The sequence below is a fragment of the Solea solea genome, chromosome 4 (genome assembly GCF_958295425.1).
Source record: "Solea solea chromosome 4, fSolSol10.1, whole genome shotgun sequence".
NCBI classification, from domain to species: Eukaryota; Metazoa; Chordata; class Actinopteri; order Pleuronectiformes; family Soleidae; genus Solea; species Solea solea.
The window spans coordinates 330,191-356,150 of record NC_081137.1 but is presented as its reverse complement, the minus strand read 5'-3'; the positions used below and the strand labels follow the sequence as shown (position 1 = coordinate 356,150).

At 43.6% G+C, this 25,960-nt stretch overlaps 1 protein-coding gene across 3 annotated transcripts; it reads right to left on the bottom strand.

The window, feature by feature from the left end:
- Positions 1–1,991: 1,991 nt before the first annotated feature.
- gria1b (glutamate receptor, ionotropic, AMPA 1b) lies at positions 1,992–22,677 on the bottom strand. 3 transcript variants are annotated; one of them, XM_058626874.1, is made up of 18 exons: positions 22,457–22,677; positions 21,076–21,210; positions 18,419–18,658; positions 16,714–16,898; positions 16,579–16,632; positions 16,341–16,499; positions 15,719–15,886; positions 15,256–15,360; positions 14,787–14,900; positions 14,500–14,706; positions 14,186–14,401; positions 13,158–13,281; positions 12,906–13,065; positions 12,264–12,462; positions 11,854–12,101; positions 7,778–7,892; positions 4,999–5,133; positions 1,992–3,727 (listed from the first exon to the last, which is right to left on the bottom strand). In XM_058626874.1, the coding sequence occupies exons 1-18, from the start codon at positions 22,536–22,538 to the stop codon at positions 3,488–3,490; spliced, it is 2,886 nt and encodes a 961-aa protein (XP_058482857.1). In that variant the 5' UTR covers positions 22,539–22,677; the 3' UTR covers positions 1,992–3,487. The 3 variants fall into 3 exon arrangements, with proteins under 3 accessions (XP_058482857.1, XP_058482855.1, XP_058482856.1); XM_058626872.1 differs by lacking the exon at positions 7,778–7,892 and adding an exon at positions 6,188–6,302; XM_058626873.1 differs by lacking the exons at positions 1,992–3,727; positions 4,999–5,133; positions 7,778–7,892 and adding an exon at positions 9,618–11,236.
- Positions 22,678–25,960: the final 3,283 nt, after the last annotated feature.

Here is a 25,960-nt window from a genome sequence, read left to right as displayed (position 1 = left end):
CCTGCTCCAACCTCACCTCTTGCAACCTGTGGAATCGAACCCACCACCTTGTGGACTGACACCCATGGTTGTGAACAAAACCACTGCACCACCAGTTCTTGCTCCATTAAGGCAGGTTTGTCTCATTTCAATCTTCACTCTGGATGTGGAACTTTAAAAACTGCTGCTCCTCACAAGAACTGAACCCATGACATCCAGACTTCAAAGCAGCATTCTTGACCACTGAGCTACCAGTTCCTACAGCTTTTTGGGTTCTGCCCCGCCATCTTCCCAACTGTCTTGCTAAGTGTAATAAATTGTTAGCTTTGGCTACTGCCAAACCACTGGGGAACTGAACCTGCCACCTTGCAGATTCACACATCACTATGACTGCGAAAACAACCACCAGACCACAAATTTATTCTATATCCTGGACATGTTGTCTCCTTTCAATCTTGACTTTGGACTCAGAGCTTTAAAAGACACTGCTCCTCACAAGAACTGAACCTATGACCTCAGGACTTCTCAGCAGCATTCTTGACCACTGAACTACCTGCTCATTCAGTTCTTCCGGTTCTCTGAGAGCTTTTGACTGTTTGAACAGTGAACTCAAATAGCTGAGTTCCTCACAAGACTTGAACTCACAACCTCAGAAATACAAGTGCGGTTCTTCCAGTAGACGCTGTTCTTGTAAAGCAACACATTGCTGGTATTTTAAAGAAGTGTAGAGGTTCAGTTAATCGTAAGATTTGAACTCACAACCATAGCGACACAAGTCATCCACTGATGGACTGAGCTACTTGTCCTGATGGTTTCTGTCTGAGTTTCCTGGTGCTGTAAGTCACTTTTATCCAAAGCTACTTACAATGGAATTGAGGACAGTGAGCCAGGGGTGGAATCGAACTTGTGACCATTGCGACCATGACGTCTTTGGCACAGAGGTACCGGTTACAGTGGCTCAGTGGCACAGTGCACAACTGTGCACTGTACAAAAGTGCACAGTTTTGGAACCAGACCTGCCACCTGGTGGACTGAACAACCTGATGTTTGTGAACAAAGCCAGGGCTCCATGAACACCTGGTGCATGTGGGAAGTTTGGTTTAAAAGGTCCTGTTTCTCACAAGAGCTGAACCCATGACTTCAGGACTTCACTGAGGGTTCTTCAGGTTCATTGTTTACTTTGAACACTGAACTCAAACACTTCACGTCATCATAAGATTTGTACTCACAACCTCTTGTTGAGACCAACAGCCACAAACCAGCAACCCTCCACTTCAAGGACAAATTCCCTTCCGTTCATCCAGCGGTTGCCATGACAACCATCGTAATTTTAGTATAAAAAAATACAGTCGTTGTTCTGCAGCTGTCCACTGGGTGGCAGCATGACCCAATACATCAGCCTGTGTGTGTGTGTGTGTGTGTGTTTTCTGTCATAAACACTGACCTTGTCAGGACCAATCGTCCTCATGGAGACCAAAACCTGGCCCTAATGAGGCAGAACTGTGGCTTTGTGCCTCCCCCTTTTCCCTCTTCTTCTTCTTCTTCCTCCTCTTTCTCCGTTTCCTCTTCTGACTTCTCCTCCTCCTTCTTCCTCCTCTTCTGGAAGTTTCCATGTGAACAGGCAGTAGATGTTAATGAGTTTTCTGGGGCTAATTGTGGACTTAGTCTCTGTCTGTCTCTGTCTGTGTCCATCCTCCCTCACAGCTCAGGGACTAATGAGGTGTTACGTTTTATGATGTCCCCCTCAGGACAACAAACCACTCAGCGAAAGGTCCTCAGAGTCCAGAGAAGAGGAGAAGCTGATGAAGAGAAACGAGGACACGAGGACAAACACATGAAATAATGAGCGTGTGTGTGTGTGTGTGTGTGTGAGGGAAAGAGAAAGTACAGTCACAGAGACACAATAGGAAATGAAGAGCGTCCACTGAGAGACCAATCGATAAAGAAACAGAAATAGAAAAGATGGACGAGCCTCAGGGACTAAACACAGTCGACGTGGAGCTTGTGTCAAAGTTTTTATTAAATACACTCACGGACCTGATCGCAGGCAACCAAATCAACCAAATCAACCAAATCAAAATCACTCCATCAATCATGACAAACGTCATCATACACTTTAATTGTATGAAACAAAGTTCTGCTGCACGTGTTTTCAGTCCAGAGAAACACGAGACCTGCACCACAGACGCATGCTAGTCATCCTCCAGGCCCCTCCCCCTGCCCCTCCCACTATATAAACCGGAACTTGGGGGTGAAACTTGACATCAGCGTACGGGGAAAATGTTAAAATCACACAAACACACAGAAATGAGAGGATTCTTCAGTGATGTGTTCAAGGACACGCGTTCGTCTGTGTTTCTGTGACATGCTCAAACTCGCTCGTGTAAATGTGACAAAAGGGAGAAGTTCTTCTTCTGAGACGTGAGACACTGTGAGCGCCCCCTGCTGCTGCTGCTGCTGCTGCTGTTACTGCTGCTGCTGTTACTGTTACTGCTGCTGCTGTTTCTGTTACTGCTGCTGCTGCTGTTACTGCTGCTGCTGCTTTTACTGCTGTTACTGCTGCTGCTGGTACTGTTACTGCTGCTGCTGTTTCTGTTACTGCTGCTGCTGCTGCTTTTACTGCTGTTACTGCTGCTGCTGCTGTTACTGCTGCTGCTGCTGCTGTTACTGCTGCTGCTGTTTCTGTTACTGCTGCTGCTGTTACTGCTGCTGTTACTGTTACTGCTGCTGTTTCTGTTACTGCTGCTGCTGTTACTGCTGCTGCTGTTACTGTTACTGCTGCTGCTGTTACTGCTGCTGCTGTTTCTGTTACTGCTGCTGCTGCTGCTGTTGCTGATAATGCTGCTGCTGCTGCTGCATAAGATCTTTATCTCACTTTAACAACAGGAAACTGAGGTTTGTAAACCACCCACTCTCCCACACCAAACCTCATAGAGAAAACCAGTGATTTTAACATCACACACACACACACACACACAGGAGTTGTTGATCCACTGCTGCCTCCATCACTAAGTTCAAATGTCTTATTTTGTCAATTCGGCATTTGAAATATTTCCTTCAGATTGACCTCAGTGACACAAAGTGACCACACGAGGCAGCAGAGGACCAGCAGCTAAAATCACTGATTTTCTCTCTGGGGTTTGGTGTGGGAGAGTGAGTGGTTTGCAAACGTCAGTTTCCTGTTGTTAAAGACATCGTAGACTAACGCAGCACTGAGAGTGAGCCTCTGGTTTCTCAGCAGCAGGGGGCGCTCACAGTGTCATTACCTCCGACAAATCCGACAATTACACTTAATTAAAAGAGAAAAAAGGAGGAAGCAGCTCGTTGTTTCTCTCCTCACACTCAGTTATTGCAGTTTCATCGAGTTGAGTTTGAAACAGCGTTTGTAGAAAAGTCAAGTTGTGTTTTTGTTTGTTTTTAATCCCAGTTTGTCATCAGAGACACACACAAACACACACACAGACAGACAAATAGGAGCGTTCTGTCCAATCAGGAGCCTCAGTCTGGATCACATGCTGGTGGAGGACCGTCCCAGTCCAGCTGACTTGCTCATGCATGGTAAACCCTGAGCTCCAGATTTTGGGAAGTCTTGCACCATCACGCGACCATTCTCGCCCCCGAATCCAGACGCTCCGCCTCCTCCTCCTTCGACTGACCCGCCCACAGCCGCCACCATACCACTGGCTCCTCCTCCTCCTGTCATCATCCCGCCAAAGCTGGTGCTCATCATGGCGGCGTCGATGAGCTCCTGCAGGAAACAGAGGAAATAATGACAACATGAAGTACTTTTATGATGATTTAAAAAAAAAATTTCAAAGTTCAAATTTCAAACTGTTTTTGTAGGTGGTTTACAAATAAAGCTAACTTATCATTATAATTACAAATATAATAAATAAAATAATAAACCTGCAGACTCACGATCATATTATTAGGAACCTCTAGGAAGTCGTTTTAGACATCAGTATGAATCCACACAGCAGCTTGTTATTACATTGATAATAAGTTTGAAAATAAATCCTTATGAGCGACGAATAAATCACTAAAACCTGTTTTGTAGTAATATTTTAAAAAATGTAAAAGAAAACCCATCATTGCTGGGTGATTGCTGGGTGCCGTGCACATGCAAATGCAATATAAACACTTGTTGTTAATGGTCATTTCCAGAGAGAAATCAAGAGTTTTGTCTAATTTCACAAAGGGGGGCTAATCATTTTGGCCTCAACTGTATGTATTAAATGCAGTGATTTCTTTTGGGAGAGACTGAGTTAAGAAACATTTACACCCCACTCTGTAAGCCAGGGTGGAACGGCAGCCTGGACGTGGAGTGGTGAGTGGTGAGGGTCTGCAGTGACTGCAGGCTGGGACTGCTGCAGAGGCTGACCTCTGACCCTCTGACTGTGAGACTGACCGCCTGTGAGTGCTTTGGGAGGGGGAGGAGATCCCGGCAGTAACTGCAGAGTGATACGTGCTTTCACGTGAGAGTCTCCAAAAACCACAAAAGTCTCCAATAACACCAGAGAAAACTCGCTTGATTTGTCGCTCGTCGCACAACAGAGTTGGCAACACTGTGAAGGTCTGCAGTGACCTCCCGGTCGAGGACATTACGCTAACTGGAGCTGCTTTGCAATGTTATGTTTGTCTGGGTCTCTGATTTGACCAATCATGCTGTTGACTGAGGTTAGGACCTCCTACCTCATTAACATATGGACACATCAATAAATCAAGAAATAAATGTAAGTGAACAGAAATGTAGAAATAAATGTAAAACATTTATTTATGCTTTCAATATTTTAATTTATTCATCTATAAAACTCTGACTCTGGTGGTTTTGTTAGTTAGTTGGTTGGTTGATCAATATTGGTTAGTTACTTGGAACTGATTGGTTGGTTAGCTGGTTTGTTGGTTGATTACTTGGTTAGTTACTTGGTGAGTTGGTTGAACTCTCGGTGACTGGCACAGGCAGTGAAAGTTGTTTTACAGACGCGTGGTGACATCATCGAGCAGGAAGTGACGACTCACCTTCATCCTCCTGGACTCGAGGCGGGACTTATAGCAGAACTCGACCAGAGCCACCAGCATGGCCAGACCCAGTCCACCAATCAGGATGTAAAACACTCCCGCCACATTGCTCAGACTGAGCGCACTCGTCTTGTCCTGTCAGCACAGAGAGGCGGAGTCAGGGACAGCCAATCGCATCGCAGGAGGTCATGACATCACTATTCTTCGAACAGTTGTCAAAGGCTGTGACACAGACGACTTTATTTCATCAGAACAGAGAATGTAACTTTGCCTCCACCACTGTCTGCTCTCCTGTAACGACTGAATATACAAATAGAATTATGAAATAAAAGTGATTCTCTCCAGGAAATCACAGCGTTTGACAGTCTGTGTTTATTTGTCTGTCACATGCAACGTCATGCACAGAGAAACATGTGTGCGCTTTACTAAACTATTAAGTTAAAATAACAGCTCAGCTTTAATTCATCACAAATAATACAAATGTAAATAAAAAACATAGTATCAGCCTAAAAAACAAACATGTGAACCTAAAGGATATGTAGGATATAAGTGTGAAGCCGAATTGACAAGATAAGACTTTTGAACTGAGTGATGAAGGCAGCAGTGGATCAACAACTCCTGTGTGTGTGTGTGTGTGTGTGTGTGTGTGTGTGTGACGTTAAAATCACTGATTTTCTCTATGGGCTTTGGTGTGGGAGAGTGAGTGGTTTACAAACTTCAGTTTCCTGTTGGAAAAAAAAAGTCTGTTTCACTAATCTTTAAATTGATTTGTTGGATTTTTTTTTGGGGGGGGGGGGGGGTTGAGTGGCTTCAATTTCATTCGGTCAGCAGCCATAAACAGAGAGAGGGAGGCCGATGTAAGACATGACTGCAGAATCATGTATGTGTATGTGTGATGACTTTATTTAAAAAGGATCCTCTCCTGAAGCTTTCAAACATGTCAGCACAGAATGAAATAAATGTAGATTTGTGACTCAAAGTAAAGTGATGTATAAAAGTCAGTCTGTCTGTCTATGGCTGCCTCCAGGAAAACTGTGTGGACTTTTTCTGATTTGATCTGATCTGATCTGATCTGACGAGATGAAGAAGAAAAAAAACATTGGGGGGGGGGGGGGTTAAAGGTTTGAGGGTTTGAGGTCAAACCAACACATGACCTATGGTCCAGGCAGGAGTGACCTCAAGAACTGACCTTTCTGCCGGAGTCCTTGTGTCCACACTCCCCCTTGTCATACCACCACTTGTTTTTCAACTTGTCTAAGATGGCTTGTTCATTGAGCTTCAGTACGGCTAGGTTTACCGGGATTCTTCAAAGAACCATGGGAGGAAGGGGGAGGGGGATGGGGTGGAAATAACATAAATAACATTATGCACCTCCATGTTATCTTATGTTATTGTTCAGGCTGCGGCAACCGCGGCGAGCTTTAGCAACAGTAGCATTAGCTGTACAGGTGGCACGCTACAGAAGACGCCAAAATATGACAAAAACAAACAAAATTATCAAATAAAAACAGGCACAATGACACACACACACACACACACACACACACACACAAATATGTATATATATACACACACACACAAATAATGTTAGCATCAAAGTGATATGTGTTAATACTCCATCCAGCTCGGTTTAGCCTGACTCCCTGTGTGCGGGATGTGTATTACGATATCACTTTGGGTAACCGGCAAGAGCTGGAAACACTCCGCTATCTTTGGTTCACTGATGCTATTGACGATGTACGGGAAAAACTGCAAAACCTGTGAAGAGGAAGGTTAAAAGTGACTGTGCTTTAACTTTGGAGTCAAATTCGAAACCCAATAAAATGACTTCGGAGTTCACAACAGGACGCACGCCCTTGTCCAAGACTGGAGTTAAAATGATGGTCTGGAGTTAGGGGTGGGCGGATCGATCGAAAATATCGATAGTATCCATACTAACGTTGGTATTGGGTATTGATCGATACTTGGGTGATGAGATCGATTCTTAAGTTTCAGTTTCTCTTGTGTGACCGACTGGCCATACAACACCGCTCTTCTCTCACCTCACTCATGCTCAATTATCCCCTCCCCTTTACTCCACTGCCAACCCGCTCCCCACTGCGAGGCGAGCAGCGCACTGTTGTGGCTGCGTGATGGCAGAGCGGAAGAGGAGCGCTGTTTGGAGGTTTTTTATAGCTGTAAATCATACCACTGCAACCTGCGATGTTTGCGATGTTGTTAATTGCAAATGCAGATTACCACTCCAAAAGGGAAATTTAAGTTTTCTGTAAACATTTCTGAGATACTTACATAAGTATTTTTATTTGCCTGAAAACTTTGTCCTGTGTTTTATTATCATCATAAACGTGATTAATTAAAGGAAAATTTATGAAATAATTAAATAATCATGAAAATTCAAGTTTTCAGTCAGATTTGCAAATTGATGATGCATTCACTTAATAAATTATGAAACATTGCTCTCCCCTACACAAAAGTAGATGGTAGTCGTAAAAAGTATCGGTATTGATATTGGTATTGGCAGTACTGGCCCTGTATTTACTTGGTATTGGATCGATACCAAATTTTGCAGTATTGCACAGCCCTATCTGGAGTCCTCACGCAAACCCGATACCATCCAGGGTCTGGTTTATGTTAGAAGATTTTCCACCTTCACGACTCCTGTGGACGAACCTAAACTTCAGTGTTTAACGTTCTACGGTAAAGTTTCTGGTTGTTGCCGGTTACCGCCCGGTTGTACTACTGCCTGTCGTTACCCGTTGGGGGGTCACGGTGATCTGACCTTGGAGTCCCCTCCCCCGACGCCGCACTCTCCCTTGTCATACCACCATCTGTTTTTCAATTTGTCCAACAGGCCCTGCTCGTTCAGTTTTAACACTGCCAAGTTTACAGGGTTTCTACGGAGATGACAGTAACAGTGAGGATAGAAGGGGAAACTACGTGTTAATGAGCAGGAAACTGCCGTCGAGAAGAAGACAGAAACATCATGACATGGTTAGTGCCATCAAATCAAACCTCGCTGTTCTTCAACCCAGACCTCGTTCAAATGTTGTCGCTTCAGTTTAAAGGATTCTGCTATAGACGTTCACGGGGCTTCACCACTGTCTCATCGCAAACTGTCATTTCAACAGATCATCTTCCAACCTAAATACAGAACATGATTGTCCCTTGATGGTCTTTGACAACGATGTCTCTCGACTTCGGCATTCGGCAAAAAACAGGCATTCAACAGTTAAACTCTTGGCGTTGACAATAAAACCAGAGGAACCATCTTCATTTTTACAGACATACTGTAGATCTGTGGGCCAAGAGGTAGTTCAACCAATGCAGAATCCAAGATGAATTCTAAACCCACATCTCCAGGACATCTAGATGACGCTTGTTTGGGACAACCTCCAACTTGGACTACCAAGTTTGAGGACTGTCTTGTAAGAGCTGTGTCCTGGAGGAATGAAGAAAGAGCGAGGGGAGGATGTCTGAAGGTAACATCTGGACCACTGGTCTAGAACAGAACAAAATCTGACAGAGGGCTGTGACTGGACCGCGGGCCGGACTTTGGACATATCTGGTCTACAACCAGGAGGACAAACTCTGTGAGGAGTTGGTGGAATATTGGATTTGGATTTCTAAATCTCGAGCTTGTGCTGAGCCCAGTGAACGGCTACAGCAGACGTCCAGGCTTAATCATTAGAGGAAATCACATCTTATTATGGTCTGGATTCAAAAACTGTCAATCCTACTGCTCGACATTTGACTTGCATTCATTTCCATTCCTGAGCTGATAAATAAAGGAGAAACAACATCCACAAACAACACGTTGAAATGTGCAGGTTGTGATTATTGATTAGGAGGTTTCTTCTTTGCTTTAACAGAAGAATAACACGTTTCCTGTTGTTCTTCTTTACGTAGCAGCGATGATAAAAACAATCACTGATGCTGCTCAGTCACGCTCGTTAATATAATGACAGCATTATCAGCAACAAGAGTTTTTGTCCTAAAGTGCATTATGTACAGATAATTAATTTATCATATTCACTAAGTTAGCTTGCTAGTTAGCAAACCTAGCTACAACACTAATGTATCATTAGTCACATGGGCAAATAATGTAATTATTAAATTAACAAAATAAGCTTGCCAGTTCACAAACTTGAGCAACAATGCTAACATCAATCACACGCTGCCGAAGCATTTTTACGCATGGACTAAAACATCCATAATATCCATTTTTCGTACGTAGAGCAGCCTGGTCACATGATGCGACGATCGACTGGACGAGATTAGCAGGCTAGTGAGCTGAACATTTAGCTGAAATGCTAACATCAATTACATGTTGACACACTATTGTTTTTTAATATATATGTGAATTAGCTTGGTCACATAACGTGATAAGTGAATGGATGAGATTAGCATGCTATTTAGCAAAACTAGCTTCAATGCTAACATGTTGACACAGTACTATATATATGTGTGAAATAGCCTGCCCTGTAGAATGATTGAATTAACACATTTAGCTTGTGACTTTGCAAAGATGATGTCATAATGCAGTTTTAGAACAACACTCTGCTCCTGATCTGCTAACAACAACAACAACAACCACAACAACATGAGAGAAAATCAGATGCTTTCATGAGCTGTGTTAGCCTTTAGTGCTCAACCCAGAGACAGCACATACAGATGCACATAAAACCCAGTTACTCATGATGGTCCAAAACAACAGGATGATGACAACATCTGACATGTGCTTCTCTTTGGAAAAGAAGATTTTCTGTGTCGCTGCTTTTGTCACGTTCATACAGCGATGAATGAAATTGCGTACGTTCAGTTTATTCTAATCTCATGTTCTGGAATAATTATTGTTATCTGTCTCTGAGTTCTTCACGGTACATCTGATAAAAAAAAGATAAATACATATATTTTCATATGCTGCTGTCAGGTAAATATTTAGCTGAACAATTATTTGAGAGTTGAAGAGATATTTCTGAACAATAAAATAACCTTAATTATTTGTCAATTTATCCGTTAATAAACAATAAATTTTCTCTTCTGGTTTTGAATAACAACTCACACAAATGGCTCAATAGCGCCCCCAATTTGGTCCCTCCGAAGGTTCCTTTGAAGGTTCCTCTGAAGGTTCCTCTGAAGGTTCCTGTGAAGGTCCCTCTGAAGGTCCCTCTGAAGGTTCCTCCTCAAGTTTTTCACCAAACAGGAAGTCGAACCATGTTGGATTTTGTCGTCCATCTTGGCGACTTGCAAAATTCATACGAGATGCATCAGAGAAAATATGAAAATGTTCCGCAGGTTCAAAAAGGGGAGTGGCCATGGCAACCATCGATTTTTTGGGGTGAACTACAAAGTGGGCTGTGACTGTGACATAGCCGTACATTGACCGATCGTCTCCAAACTTCATATGTGAAACAAAAGACCAACCCTGAACACATCTATGAACACGAACTTGACCGAACACAACATTTTGCCGTTCATTTCGCCACAAAACAGGAAGTGCCCTGTAACTAACCATACGTTACCCGCTCTGCTCGAAACGTCATACAGGAGACCAGGGACCCGCCCTGGACATGTCTGCATGCCACAACCTCCACACAGTAAAGAAGGTCATACTCTAGTCTTTGTTCTTGCTCAGAAATATCTCCCGATTCTCTCCCTGATTCTAACCCTCATTCATGCTTTCACCACTTCACTCCTGGACGACTGCAATGACGCCCTGTTTGGGTTCCCCAAGAAAATCCTGGTTCAGCTCAAACACGATCAGAACTCTGCTGCTGAACTCAGGGTTCTCACTCGGACCAAACCCTGGCAACACGCCCACACTGAAACGTCTGCACTGGCTCTGCCGTTAACTTCTGGATCATCTTCAAGCTCCTCCCCCTCTGCTACAAGTCTCTCCATTCACTCGCTCCACTTGAAAATGGTGACAGTTAGCGTTCCTCTTCGTCGGACAAACAGCCCAGCTTTACGAGCAAAGAGGAACGCCCCTTTGTGGGGTCCTGGCTCCTGTTTGGATAAAGTTTAACCCTGATTTCAGTGCAGAATTTCAGCGACGGCAGCTTGAGTTGAACAAAGTTTTTACCTGACGGCAGCAGCAGGTGTGTGAATGTGGACAGACGGCGATGTCAGGCAGGCGTGCAGTCACACAGGCAGTGACAGACAGGTAACCACGGCAACAGACAGGTAACCACCACAACACACAGGTAGACAGGCCGACAGACGGACACACACACACATACTGACAGAGACAAACAAGAGAGAGAGACACACGTGAGACAGATTAAGACAGTTGGACGGACAGAGAGACAGACACGCAGACAGTAAACACGTCCAAAAACTTAAAACTATATCTGGGTTAGTTTGTCCTACGTCTTAGTCACTATTATTGATGATGTATCTGCAGGCTGACCAAGCCCCCTTAAAGGTCTGTAAATGCTGCGGGGTCCCAAACACTGGATCGTGACCCACAGATGGGTCACAGGAAATCTTTTTGGGGGAATTTTCTCAAACTTAAACTTAAAATTAAGTTTGAATTAATCTAAGAAATGTGTCTCAGATATGGTTGTAAAAAAATTGAAATTAATTTTAGTTTTTTTTCTTATCGTCCACTTTAAGCACATTCTGTGCGACCTCCACAACTGCAGGGAAGCAGCTTGGACCATTTTCTTGAGTTTCTTGAGTGTATCTGTTAGCGTGGGTCAGTCTGCAGATCCTAAACAACCCAAACATGAACCAACAGTCTGAAGTTATCAAAACTAAACTCTGCACAAACTTAAACAAACTTAACGTGACACTAAAATAGAAAGAGACAGAACGAGACACTGACCACTTCCTGTGCAGACATTCAGAGTTTACCTGAGCGGCGAGCCTTTGGGCGTGGCCACGCCGTAGCCCTTGGAGTCCAGGTTGCCTCCCACTTTCATGGTGTCACAGGGCTTCCTCTGCTCAATGTACTCGTTCATGGCGGACTCCAGCAGGTACGCGTACTTCCCCTTCGACTTCCTGACGCGCAGCACGCCTTCGTCCGTGTTCCTGACGAACACCGAGGGCTCGGTGCTCCGCATGTACGACCACATCTTCTCAAACACGGCGATCTTTGACCTCTAATGTTCAACAACAGTGTAAAGACAGAAAAAACAAGCACCTCAGAGTTCCATCAAAACCTGGACTTCCTGTTTCTGTGAGAGTTGTGTAATAATGGCGAGTATCAAGTATGAACCACGTCTTGTCTACATTGAGCCTTAAAAGAGCAACGTTGTCCTCACACTGAAGAACTCTTTGGTGGAACCTCCTTCCAGGGTTCCGTAGGAAATCTCGGACTGCTTGGCCAGGTCCTCGGCGCCCTCTATGGGGGACACCATCCTCTCCACAGTGAGGAAGGCCGCCAGGTTGGCTGTGTAGGACGAGATGATGATGAGGGTGAAAAACCACCAAACTCCTCCGACAATTCGACCAGAGAGAGACCTGAGGAGGAAGAGTCAGTATTTATACGGACAGGTGAGCGGAGTCTCCTTCTGTTGAAAACCCTGCTTTTATTTTTGTAAAGATTGAACGAACAATTGTGTATAATTATCACTCTATATGCAGATGACTCAACACTGTATATGTAAATGAACTACAGTGTGACTCGTGTTCGTTTACATGTATGTTATTACATGTCCTGCAGAAGGTGACACAACGGGGTCGGCTTCACACACACACACACACACACATACACAAACACGCACAAACACGCACAAACACACACACACACACACACACACACATGCCCGAAATAGAAAGAGCTTCAGGCCTCAACAAAAAAATTAAATATAAGTGACCAGGCAGCAGTGTGTGTGTGTGTGTGTGTGTGTGTGTGTGTGTGTGACAAACATGCGACTCCACCCGCCCACAGTCATGTGACCCACCGCGGCGAGATGTCACACCCCTGCTGCATGAAGGCACCGAGTGAAAACCACAGAGAGTTGAAGATCCCAAAGTCATTGGTGTGTTCGGGAGCCTCCTTCTCTTTCTGCTGGTTCTGGTTCTGGTCCTGGTTCTGCTCCTGGTCCTGGTCCTGGGAGAACACTGACAAAAACATAACACATTAACTGTTACAATCTGAGCCACAAAGTACTACGTGAACCTCGACTATGACGCCGACGACGAAAATGAAACACCTGGTGAGTGAGTGAGCTTCGACAACAAGGTGGGTGGAGCTTGACGAGAGGCAGAGGAGGGCAGAGTTTCGTCTTCGTCATCAGACTCCTCCCCCTCCCACTCGTATGGACTGAAGCGACTCACCTGAGAAACACAAACAGAGAGAGCGCGAACGTCAGCGCCATCGGCAAATCACTCACTCTCCATGGTTGGGCAAACAAAACAAAAAGTACGAACTAAAACAAACAACTGTCCATAATCACAACTCACTGAAATGTGCAATAACCACAATAATAACCACAACAAAACTCATAATAACATGGGCAATAAAACCATAAAGACATGTGCAATAAAACCCTGGGCAATACAGGTGTGTGTGTACCTATGTGTGTGTATGTATATGTATATGTATGTATGTGTGTATATAATATGTATATGTGTGTGTATGTATGTATATACGTATATACATATTTATATGTATATGTATATTTATATATATATGTATATGTATATATATATGTGTGTGTGTTGTGTGTATGTGTGTATGTGTGTATGTATGTATATATATACATATTTATATGTATATGTATATTTATATATATATGTATATGTATATATATATATGTGTGTGTGTTGTGTGTATGTGTGTATGTGTGTATACATACATATATATATAGCATAGGTCACTTTCATTTTTATTTTTATATTTTTATTTTTGTCTTATTTTATTCTATTCTATATTTTATGGTGTTTGGTACCTGGGGTGTTTCTCTTTCCAGAATCCTGTAAAGTGTGACTCTATTTTTAACAGTGCTGTGTGTGGATGTTGGAGCTGTTCATTTCCCCGAGGGAACCTCCCAAAGGGATTAATAAAGTCGTCTGTCTGTCTGTCTGTCTGTCTGTCTGTCTGTCTAAAGTCGTCTGTCTGTCTGTCTGTCTGTGTCTGTTATGTAGTTGTGTGTAGTTACGTGTAGTTGTTTTGTAATTGTGTGCAGTTGGGGTGACCACGCAGGCCCCACCCTCTGCCCTGCCCCCCTCCCTCCCTCACCAGGAAGAGCACCACGCTGACACCGATGTAGGCGAACACGATGCACATCCAGATCTCGTAGGCCAGAGGATCCAGAAAGGAGAAGACGCCCGGTTTGGACTTGGTGGGTTTTTTGATCATGATGGAAATCCCAAGAGACATGAACGGTTTGGTGAAGTCGATCATTTTCTCTCGCACCAGCGTGATGGTGAGCGGAGCGACCGCCACATCGGCTTTCTGCCACATACGCGGAAGAGGAAGAGGAAGAGGAAGAGGAAGAGAGGTCAGCGGGATTCACAGTGTGTGTGTTGTGTGGGTCAGGGTTGGATGCTCACCCCGTACACCAGTTCTCCCACCATGCCGTTCCAGGTCTTGGTCTCTGGGTCTCTGGAGCCGTACTTGCCGTCGCCCACCAGCTCCAGGCGATACGAGAAGCCCACGTGTTTGGCGATCTCTGAGGCTAGCTCAGCGCAGTAACCCTCGTACCGGTCGTTCCCCACAAACTGCTCGTGGTTCTTCTTCAGCATCATGTACGGAGCCTCCTGTGTGTGTGTGTGTGTGTGTGTGTGTGTTACATTTAAAACAGATGACGACAAAGATAAAAACTTAAAGACAGTCTTACCAGTATAGTGGTGACGACGTAGGTTCTATTCTGTAAACCGTGAAAATATTCCTCCACCTGCGGCTTGAACATCGCTGTTTTCACATAGCCCCGCCTCTCGTTCCAGTGTCCAATCTGAACACAGAGCAGCACGTCACCACCCCGCCCCCTTTCTTTCTGCAGAACTCGTACATTTCTTCGGAAGAGCATCGCATTCACCGAAGACCCTTTTAAAAAGGCTCTGTGATGTTTTTTTTCTCTCTCGTAAAAAGAGTTAAAATAATCTGGTGAAAACCTTTTTGAAAAGGATTTTCAGTGAATGTGATTCTGTACATTTCAGTTTGAATTTATGTGATTTTGTCTTTGACGTGTGATGAAGGTGAAACGTGTGCAGCTTTTAAAACTCATTTAAGTGATAATCCCAGTTTAAATACCAAATCACAGTTTAAATCCTAGTTTTAATCCCATCTTTAATCCCAGCACACCTCACCTTCCTGTCTCCAGTGTGGCTCAGTTCCATCACAGTCAGAGTGAAGTTGGTTCGATGTCCTCGCTCATCAAACTGAACGTGTCCCGTCAATCCCTGGAGACGCACCTGCAGACACACAAACTCTGTGTGTGCTCTCTAACACTTTTATCTAAACAGGAAACTGGAGTTTGTAAACCACTCCCTCTCCCTTGTTGTGTAGTAGATGTGTAGCTGTTGTGTAGCTGTTCTGTAGTAGTTGTGTAGCTGTTGTCTAGCTGTTCTGTAGTAGTTGTGTAGCTGTTGTGTAGTAGTTGTGTAACTGTTGTGCAGTTGTTGTGTAGTAGTTGTGAAGCTGTTGTGTAGTAATTGTGTAACTGTTGTGTAGTTGTTGTGTAGTAGCTGTGTAGTTGTTCTGTAGTTGTTGTGTAGCTGTTGTGTAGTAGTTGTGTAGCTGTTGTGTAGTAGTTGTGTAGCTGTTGTGTACCTGTTGCAGTGCTCTCTGGATGTCGATACCTTGACCCCACGGCGCAGGTGGGTTGGCCAAACATTCTCCTGCGTTGCCACGGCGAGAGATGTCGATCCTCTGGCGTCGCAGGTTGTGGAAGGCCGTTGCCATGGCAACGACGCCGTCGTAGGTCAAGGCTCCTGTGTACTGACCAATCGGAGATGAGAACAACCGTCACAGTGAGTATGTGAGACAACAGTGTGACTCAAAGTATACAAATTTACCAGTACTATGATTACGACTGATTTAGTGTAAAAAAAAAACAAGACAGAAGATAAATTAACGGTTAAAGTAGCAGTGTTTACGATGGTGGCCATCTTGTAATCCTGTGCCAAGTTTCTGAGTTCACAAATGCTTCCTGGCCTCGGAAATTCCGAGTTCCGCTTACAAATGGAACACATCATTAAACCCTGCATCCTCAGGACGGTGCAGTACAAACTCTGACCTGTTGGTGGCAGTACATGAACCCGCGTGGCCACGCCCACCACAAGCTGTAAATCCAAGTTAAAAATCAACACACCTACAGCTAACTCTACCCACTGCTTAATTTTGAAAAATGCCCAGAAGTGGGCGGAGAGTTGAGTGCGTGTGTGTGTAATACCCTCAGGCTCCTGCGGGGCAGTCTCAGGTCTTTACTGTCAAAGTTCAGCCAGTCCTGGTTGATCTTCTCCACTCCAGGATTAGACCAGTCCACCAGCTGGAAGCCCGTCACGTTTGGACCGAGCTTCTGGAACTCAGTAATGTTCAGGTCGGTGAAGCCCTGACACACACACACACACACACACACAGTATGACTGACTGACCCCCTCCTCCACACACACACACAGTGTGGGACTCACCAGGCTGACCAGGATGTAGTGGTAGTTTTTCAGGTTCCTCCCCTGAGCAGAGATCTGAAAACACAACAAACCATGTGCGAGTTAGTTATGTGTGTGTGTGTGTGCGTATGTGTGTGCGTGTGTGTGTGCGTTCACCAGGTTGAGGATGGAGTTGAGTCTCTCCACTTCACAGTCGATGATCACCTGAAACTCCCTCTTGAAGTCGAGGTCATTGAGCAGTTTGACGAATGCCGCCTCCGTCAGGACGTCCAGGTTGACGGTGGTGACCAACCACGTCTGCTCCGCCGCCGTGTCCAAGATCTTCTGCAGCACCGACAGACCTGAGGCCGCAGAGTGACGGACTTAAAATGAACTCTAGTTTAGGTCTAACTCTGGACTGGTTTAAGTCTAACTCTGGACTGGTTTAAGTCTAACTCTGGACTGGTTTAGGTCTAACTCTGGACTGGTTTAGGTCTAACTCTGGACAGGTTTAGGTCTAACTCTGGACAGGTTTAGGTCTAACTCTGGACTGGTTTAGGTCTAACTCTGGACTGGTTTAGGTCTAACTCTGGACAGGTCTAGGTCTAACTCTGGACAGGTTTAGGTCTAACTCTGGACAGGTTTAGGTCTATGAACAATGAACATTTGGTTAAACTCGTAAAAACATCCAAACCAGAGAAGTAACTAAGACAAAGACACACGGCCATCGTCTTCGTCTTTGTCTCTTCAACCTGGAAAAGGGACAAAGTGTCTCCGTCTGTCGTCTCTGCTGTGCTTGTAAGCAGTGTGTTGGTGCATGAACGTGTGAATAACACAGTGTGTGTGTGTGTGTGTGTGTGAGAGACATTAGCATAGCGACGCAGCAGCAGCGACCCACACTAACTCAGTTTCATGTTCAATTACACACACACACTCTGTTCATGCGAGCTGAAGTTTTCTCTGCAGCTGTGGTCTGTGTGTCCCACTGTCCTCCATGGGTCCCTCAGTGTATCCCTCTGTCCTCTGTGTGTCCCTCAGTCCTCCGTGTGTCCCTCAGTGTATCCCTCTGTCCTCTGTGTGTCCCTCAGTGTATCCCTATGTCCTCTGTGTGTCCCTCAGTGTGTCCCTCTGTCCTCCGTGTGTCCCTCTGTCCTCTGAGGATGGAGTTGAGTCTCTCCACTTCACTTCACAGTCGATGATCACCTGAAACTTCCTCTTGAAGTCGAGGTCATTGAGCAGTTTGACGAACGCCGCCTCCGCCAAATTCAAATAAATAAATACAAATAAATAAAAATAAATTCTGTCCTCTGTGTGTCCCTCTGTCCTCTGTGTCCTTGTGGACTCTTCGAGGACTTTAAGTTAAAACACTTCACCGTCACTCACTGAACTGAGAAGCCTTTACTGCCAGGCTGTATCCATGGCAACCAGACAGAGCGATAATTATGGGATGAGTCAGGGTCGATAACTTCTTTATCTGTGTGTGTGTGTGTGCGCACACACACACACACACACACACACAGAGGAGAGTCTGTTGCAGTGAGTCGTTCACCAGCAGAAAATATGTTCTTTACTGAGACAAGAGGAAACAAGGAGAGGAAACAAGAGGAGAGGAAACAAAGAGAGAGAAAATAGAGGAGAGGAAACAAGGAGAATAAACAACAGGAGAGGAGAGGAAACAAGAGTGCAGGAAAGGAAACAAGGAGAGAAGTATGTTTTAAGGGAAATAAGATGACAGATAGATGAAGCCAGGAATTGAACCCTTGACCGTCAGTTGAAACGCGCTCTACCACTGATCCCCCATCACTTTGTCCATGTTTTGTGTTTCTTTGATTGAAGTTTACAGAGTGATCATGTGACACAGCAGAAAAACACACGTCCTCACCTGAGTCTGAGCTGTACATGTAGACGAACCTGGTCCAGCAGAAATGCTCCAGCAGGGACATGAGCGGCTCCTGCAGCTCAGGACGAAGCTGCACCACAAACTGGTTGTTGGTGTGAACGGGAAACGACGGCGTGACGAAGCAGACATGCAGCGAGCTGCAGAACGACATCAGCATGTTGACCGTCCGCTGGTCGTACAGACCCATGATGGCGTACACGCCTTTAGAGAACTGCGAGCAGACTGAGGACGACAAGAGGACGACACAATCACATGACAACCACTCCGAGAAAAACGTCAAAAACACAAGACTGAAACTAATTCACCACTGGACGTTTATGTCCTTAAGGTGATGAATGTAACCATTTCTTTTACAGTTTAATACAGAACAAATTTAAAGGTTTTTGTAAAATTTAATAAGAAAAAGTTTTTTTATAAATCTTTTGTAAAACATCAGTGATTTTAGTTGCAGGGACACAGGAGCTGCTGGTCCACTGCTGCCTCGTGTGGTCACTTTGTGTCACTGAGATAAACGCGAGCGTAGGATTTCAAATGCTGAAAATGACAAAATAAGACATTTGAACTTAGTGATGAAGGTAGCAGTGGATCAACAACTCCTGTGTGTGTGACGTTAAAATCTCTGATTCTCTCTGTGGACTTTGGTGTGGGAGAGTGAGTGTGTGTGTGTGTGTGTGAGAGAGAGAGTGAGTGAGTGGTTTATGACCTTCAGTTTCCTGTTGGATGAATTCTATTCATGTGTGAGATCAGCAGGGGGCGCTCACAGTGAACAGTGAACATTCTCTTGAATATGTATTTTTTTTTTTTTTTACAATTATAAAACATTGGTGACATCATCACTGCAGGAGAAGAAGAAACAAGCAACATTGTTTCCTCTGTGTGTGTGTGTGTGTGCGTGTGTGTGTGCGTGTGTGCGTGTGTGTGTGTGCGTGTGTGTGTGTGTGTGTGTGTGATGAAGGAGCGTGACGACGTCCCGGTGGGACTGTGGCGCTAATGCCAAGAGACAGACACTTCGTTAGCATGACGGTGGTGTCTCCCTGAGGACAAACGTCTATTGTTAGCGTGTTAGCATTAGCCACAGGGATGTGGAACAGCAACACACACACACACACACACAGTGTCATTGAGTTTTACCTGTGGTCACTATGTTGTGTTTTAAATGAAGACAAAGAGATAAAGAGTGATTTCAAACATTCATTTATAGATTCTTTAAACACATGTATGTTTTCATTGACTTACTAATGAACACAAATGCTTAAAGGGATATTTCAGATTTGACACACGCACACACACGCATGCACACACACACACACACACACACACACCAAAGTCCATAGAGAAAATCAGTGATTTTAACGTCACACACACACACACACTGCTGCCTCCATCACTAACTTCAAATGTCTTATTTTGTCACTTCAGGGTTTGAAGTATTTCCTTTAGACTGAACTCAGTGACACAAAGTGACCACACGAGGCAGCAGAGCTAAAATCACTGGCCATCTCTCTGAGGTTTGGTGTGGGAGAGTGAGTGCTTTACAAACTTCTGTCTAAAAGTGAGGTGAAAAACACACATTCACCTTCAATTCTTTGAACTTTTTGTGATCTGTTTGTTTTAAAGTTAAAGATTAAAGACAAGTTTCACCATGAGATTAAAACCTAGAAAATCGAAAAAGCTTCTTTTCTCTTTCTTCTTCTTCTTCTGCTGTGTGTGTGTGTGTGTTCATCTATTATTCAGCTTCTCTTCTAACCACGTTAATTAAAGCCTGATCACCTGACACTTTCCCCCCGTCCTTCCTGTCTCTTTACAAACGTGAGACAGACAGACGGACAGACATGTCAGAGGGACGAGCAGCTCTGTGGGACGCGCGGTCTCAGCTGTGGAGCCCGCGGCGTCCGGCGTCGTCGTCTCTGGCCTGTGTTTAAATAAAGCTCAGTGTCGAAGCCTCAGGTGGCGAGAAGCGAGATCTCTGAGGTCGAGACGAGGTCAGTCGATGCAAACGTGTCCAGGAATTAGGATTAGATTATGGTAATTAATCTGATACTGCTATTTTCAACTTTACATCAGGACTCAAAATGACCTGAATAAAAAATCTACGTCCATGATCTCACTCTTTATCTCACTGTTAGACAGAAGTCTGTAAACCACTCACTCTCCCACACCAAACCTCAGAGAGAAAATGTGATTTTAGCTGCAGGGACACAGGAGCTGCTGGTCCTCTGCTGCCTCGTGTGGTCACTTTGTGTCACTGAGGTCAATCTGAGCTAAGGATTTCAACAGCCGAATTCACAAAATAAGACATTTGAAGTTAGTGATGGCGGCAGCAGTGGATCAACAACTCCTGTGTGTGTGATGTTAAAATCACTGATTTTCTCTCTGGACTTTGGTGTGGGAGAGTGAGCGGTTTACAGACTTCAGTTTCCTGGTGGAAAAGTCTGTGTCACAGTGAGATAAAGACGTGAACACGTTCTTAAGGAGATCGTAGACTTAAACTGACAGAGATTTTATGACTCAAGTCTTTTGTTAAAGTTTGAGTTTAAATCTGTTCCAAATAAACAAACAAAAACAACTCTGCTACGACGCTACGATGTGAACAACGTAGAAACAGAGTTTACGTTAAAAATAAAAGTGCATGCACTCACAGGCGTACGTCATGGCAAAGCTGCTCCCCGTGTCCACCACGTCCACCTGCGGCACCAGCTTCGGGACGTCCTGATGCTGCGCCAGCGCAAAGCGGAAAACCTCGTACTCGTGGGAGCCGGAGGGGAAAAGGCCCCCTGGTGGTCAAACACAGACACACAGTTAGACTCACTTCCTTCCCAGAATTGCAGACTGAATTGCTGATCGTCATCGTCATGACAACATCATGAGGACATCATTACACAACATGAGGACGTTTAATGTGACAGAGCCATCTAGTGGAAACAGCATCTGGTGGAGAGTCGTGAATATGATCAGTTTCAAAGTAAAAGCCCAGAATTACACCCAGGCTTTCAATGGGACATTTTTGTACTTAAGGGTTTGAGTGTAACACTAGTTACTACACATAAACACAGACCAACACTCATGCATGAATACGTATGAACACATGAACACAGATCAACATTCATGAATGAATACGTATGAACAGATGAACACAGACCAACACTCATGCATGAATACGTATGAACACATGAACACAGATCAACATTCATGAATGAATACGTATGAACAGATGAACACAGACCAACACTCATGCATGAATACGTATGAACACATGAACACAGACCAACACTCATGCATGAATACATATGAACACAGACCAATACTCATGCATGACTAGGTATGAACACATGAACACAGACCAACACTCATGCATGAATACGTATGAACACATGAACACAGATCAACATTCATGCATGAATACGTATAAACACATGAACACAGACCAACACTCATGCATGAATACATATGAACACATGAACACAGACCAACACTCATGCATGAATACATATGAACACAGACCAACACTCATGCATGAATAGGTATGAACACATGAACACAGACCAACACTCATGCATGAATACGTATGAACACATGAACACAGACCAACGCTCATGCATGCATTCATCAAAGTTCCTGTTGGATGTCAAAGTAAAAGTGTTGGTCAGTCACAGCAGGTGATCAATCAAAGAGTCGATCAATGGAAAACAATAAAGTGATCGATGGTTTCAGTCAATACTTCAAACAAAGACGTCGAACAATGTTTCTGTTACTGACTGAACAAATATAAGTGAATATATGATATCATATATATATATTATCATATATATATGAAATCATATATATATATATGATATCATATATATATATATATATATATATATATATATGATAATATATCAGTGTTGTTGTGGCTTCAGAAAAATGCAACGACTGATTCATGTGAATATTTCATTTAAAAAAACCTTGAAAATGAAGCAGATGATGTGAAGTCAGAATAAACACTCACTCATTAACTCACTCACTCACTCACTCACTCACCGATGTTGATGTTACTTGGAAAACTTGTGCAGCTGCAGAGCTCGAGGAGCAGCAGCAGGAAAACAGAGGGAAGCAGCAGCATCTTTAATCGTCCTCGTTCACGAACAACAGCAGCAGTAACTGTGTGTGTGTGTGTGTGTGTGTGTGTGTGTCAGTTTAATCCCATTCACTGATCAGGTCCACGTCGTCTGATCTGAGTCAAACATCCATGTGAAGAGCTGAGCTGCTGCAGAGACACTGAGAGTCTGAGTGTGAGACCACTCACACTCTACCCCTCTCTCTCTCTCCCTCTCTCTCTCTCTCTCTCTCTCTCTCTCTCTCTCTCTCCCTCACTCCCTCTCTCCCTCTCTCCCTCTCAGGTTCATCTCCTCATGTACGATGAAGTCTTTACATTAAACAACATAAAAATCCATGTAAGAAGATGATTAAAGATGATTGACAGCAGATTCAAACTGATATTTGTGGATCCATGTCATGATAACCATCAAAGCCAATATCGGTCTGACCCAGATGTTCACACACAAATATTCTATAAACCAGAAACAATTTAATTCTGTGATTTTCACCAGTATTAGACTGATACCAATTTAATTATCAGTAATTATGATCAGTATTTGACCAATAGTGATTCTGAGTATTACTGATTTTGACTAGTATTATGATTAACCGGTATCAGACCAATACTGTTTGTAAATATCATATCAGCTGGTTGTCATGTTTCTCCTCTGAACGTCTTAAATTGTCTTTTGCGTCACAAAATAATCCAGACTTAAAGAAAACATGTTTGAGTGACAGAACTATTTATTTTTCTCTCTCAATAATGACCTCATGACCTCGTCAGGTTGACCTGCTGACCTTCAGAGGAGCCTGACCCTGAAGCTGCTGACTGAACAAACAAACCAGAATCTGAACCACTTCACTTTGATTATTTCAGCTGAAACATCGAATATAACTCAACAGATTATAATGTAGATTACAATCTAATCTACACTTAAAGGACTGAATGTCATATCTAGAAAGTTGTGTTAAGTTATGTTTAGTTTTGCCTTCTATTTTTTGTCTTGTGACTTCCTGTTTTATTTTGACATCTCTCTTTCCTCTTGTTTTAGCTAACTTGCCCTTCCCCTGTAGTTTTCCCCCAGTCTGATTATCTTCCCCGCCCTGATTGTTTCCACCTGTTCCCCATTACTTTGAGTTCACATATAGCCTGTGCTTCCCTTTACCCTGTGCCAGTTCGTCTTGTCTGTCATGCCAGAGAACCCACGCCAATCCATGCCACGTCAATTGTTTGTAAGGTTTTTGCTTTTCTTAGTTGCTACTTTGTTTTGTCCCTTTTTGAGCCATCAGAGTTTTTTCCTTGTGAAGAGTGATTTTGATTTGGCACCTTGCCCAGACCTTTTGTCTCCTCCCAGTGAGTGATTATAATTTGTTACTTTTGCCTTTTGCTTATCTAGTGATTCCTCGATAGAGTGATTTTCTGTTGATACTTTTCCTCCTTTTGAGAGTGATTTTTATTTGTTACTTTGTCCAATAAATTGGAATATTTTTGGAAGTTGTCCTTGAGTCGTGCTATTGGGTTCAAGTCCTTGTTCGGTTGTGACACTGAAGCCAGGCGACTGTCCAAGCGTTGAAGCTAAAGTCCTTAGCCACCTTGCTAGCTAGTTAGCATTGCCGTCAACCATAACCAGATCAGGATCAGTAAAAACTTCATCATTGTCATAAGTGCCGTGAATTCATCCAATAATTGTTGAGATGTTTAACTCTGGAGCAGCGCGGTGGACTAGCCCTGTCACTAACATGACTAAAAACATTTATCTGTGAAGGTTTGATAGATTATTTGTCGATAATCATCTTGTTTCACCACTTTCTTCATCTTTGTCAGCAGTAGTAATAGTCGGAGCATTGTTAGCCATTAAAACAGTAATTTTAGCAGTAGCAACAGTGATGTTAGCCATTAAAAACAATGATGTTAGCACTAGCAACAGTGATGTTAGCCATGAACACAGGGATGTTAGCAGTAGCAACAGTGATGTTAGCAGTGATGTTAGCAGTAGCAACAGTAAAAGCAGTGATGTTAGCAGTAGCAACAGTGATGTTATCCATTAAAACAGTGATGTTAGCAGTAGCAACAGTGATGTTAGCCATTAAAACAGTGATGTTAGCCATTACACAGTGATGTTAGCAGTGATAGCAGGAGTAACAGTAAAAACTGTGATGTTAGCAGTAGCAACAGTGATGTTAGCAGTTAAAAAAGAGATCTTAGCAGTGTTAGCAGTAGTAACAGTGATGTTAGCAGCGATAGCAGTAGCAACAGTGTTGTTAGCAGTTATAACAGTAAAAACAGTGATGTTAGCAGTGTTAGCAGTAGTAGGTTTTATTTCACAACAATGGACCAGCTTGGTGGACAAGCCCTGTCGCTAATGTGACTGTCAACATTAATCTGTGAATATTTGATATCTTATTTCTGAATAATTGTGGTTTTTCATCATTTTCTTCCACAGATCTGGAGGAAAAACATTAAAGCTATTGGTTTCCGGAGGCTTCTAATCACAACATGTCCGCCCTCCTACACAGTTTGCCCACACAGTGAATAATGGCGACGCCGCTAATCCCCTTCTATTCACTTACATTCAGCCAATTAACTGAGACAAAACAAAAGCATCCCCTGCTTTAATCTCTCTGCTCTCTGTAAACAGGCTAACGACGGCGGAGGTGGACACGCTGAAATAAGACAAATCAACACATTTTACAGAGTGTGTTTTTAACACAAGCCATCCTCATTATTTTTTATAAACACCAGAGGTTTCAGAAGCAGCAGGGAGACAAAGCTAATTGTCGTCATTTAAAGTTAAAAGTGCTGTTTTAATGAGAACACACACAGCTTACCTGCAAGTCTACATGAAAACATTAAAGATAAATAACCTTAATCTTACATCGGATTTATGACGTCTAACAATAGAGTGGGGACTCAGCGACTGAGCAGTAGTTTTAGTGATCTTAGCAGTAAAATAGCAGTGTTAGCAGTGGTCAGTGTTTACAGTGGTGTTAGCGGTGTTAGCAGTGGTCAGTGTTTACAGTGGTGTTAGCAGTGTTAGCAGTGGTCAGTGTTTACAGTGGTGTTAGCAGTGTTAGCAGTGGTCAGTGTTTACAGTGGTGTTAGCGGTGTTAGCAGTGGTCAGTGTTTACAGTGGTGGAGTTCTCTTTCCAGCAGGGATTTTCAAGTGAAAGTACAACCTTGAATCACACGTGGCTTTAATGTGTCTAAAAATAAATAAAGTAATTTAAATCAAAGCGAGGATTTGTCTTTCACATGAGCAGGCGTTCCGTGTGTGGTCACATGATCCGTGAACAAACTCTTCACATGTTCCCGCTCGTTGTAATCCGTGTTCAAATCAAACTTTCATGTTCGTTCTGTTGTAATTTGTCGGACATGAAAGTTAAAGGCCTGACGGTGAAACATTAACGTTAAGCAGCCGAGAGTTCCCTCATGAAAGAGTCATGTTT

Excerpts from the sequence above, each read along its gene's own strand:
- gria1b (XM_058626874.1), bottom strand. The coding sequence starts at position 22,538 with ATGCTGCTGCTTCCCTCTGTTTTCCTGCTGCTGCTCCTCGAGCTCTGC. Across the intron at positions 21,211-22,456 it reads TCCAAGTAACATCAACATCG|GGGGCCTTTTCCCCTCCGGC; the intron begins GTGAGTGAGTGA and ends TTTGACCACCAG. Across the intron at positions 15,361-15,718 it reads TCCAGAGAGCACTGCAACAG|GTGCGTCTCCAGGGATTGAC; the intron begins GTACACAACAGC and ends GTGTGTCTGCAG.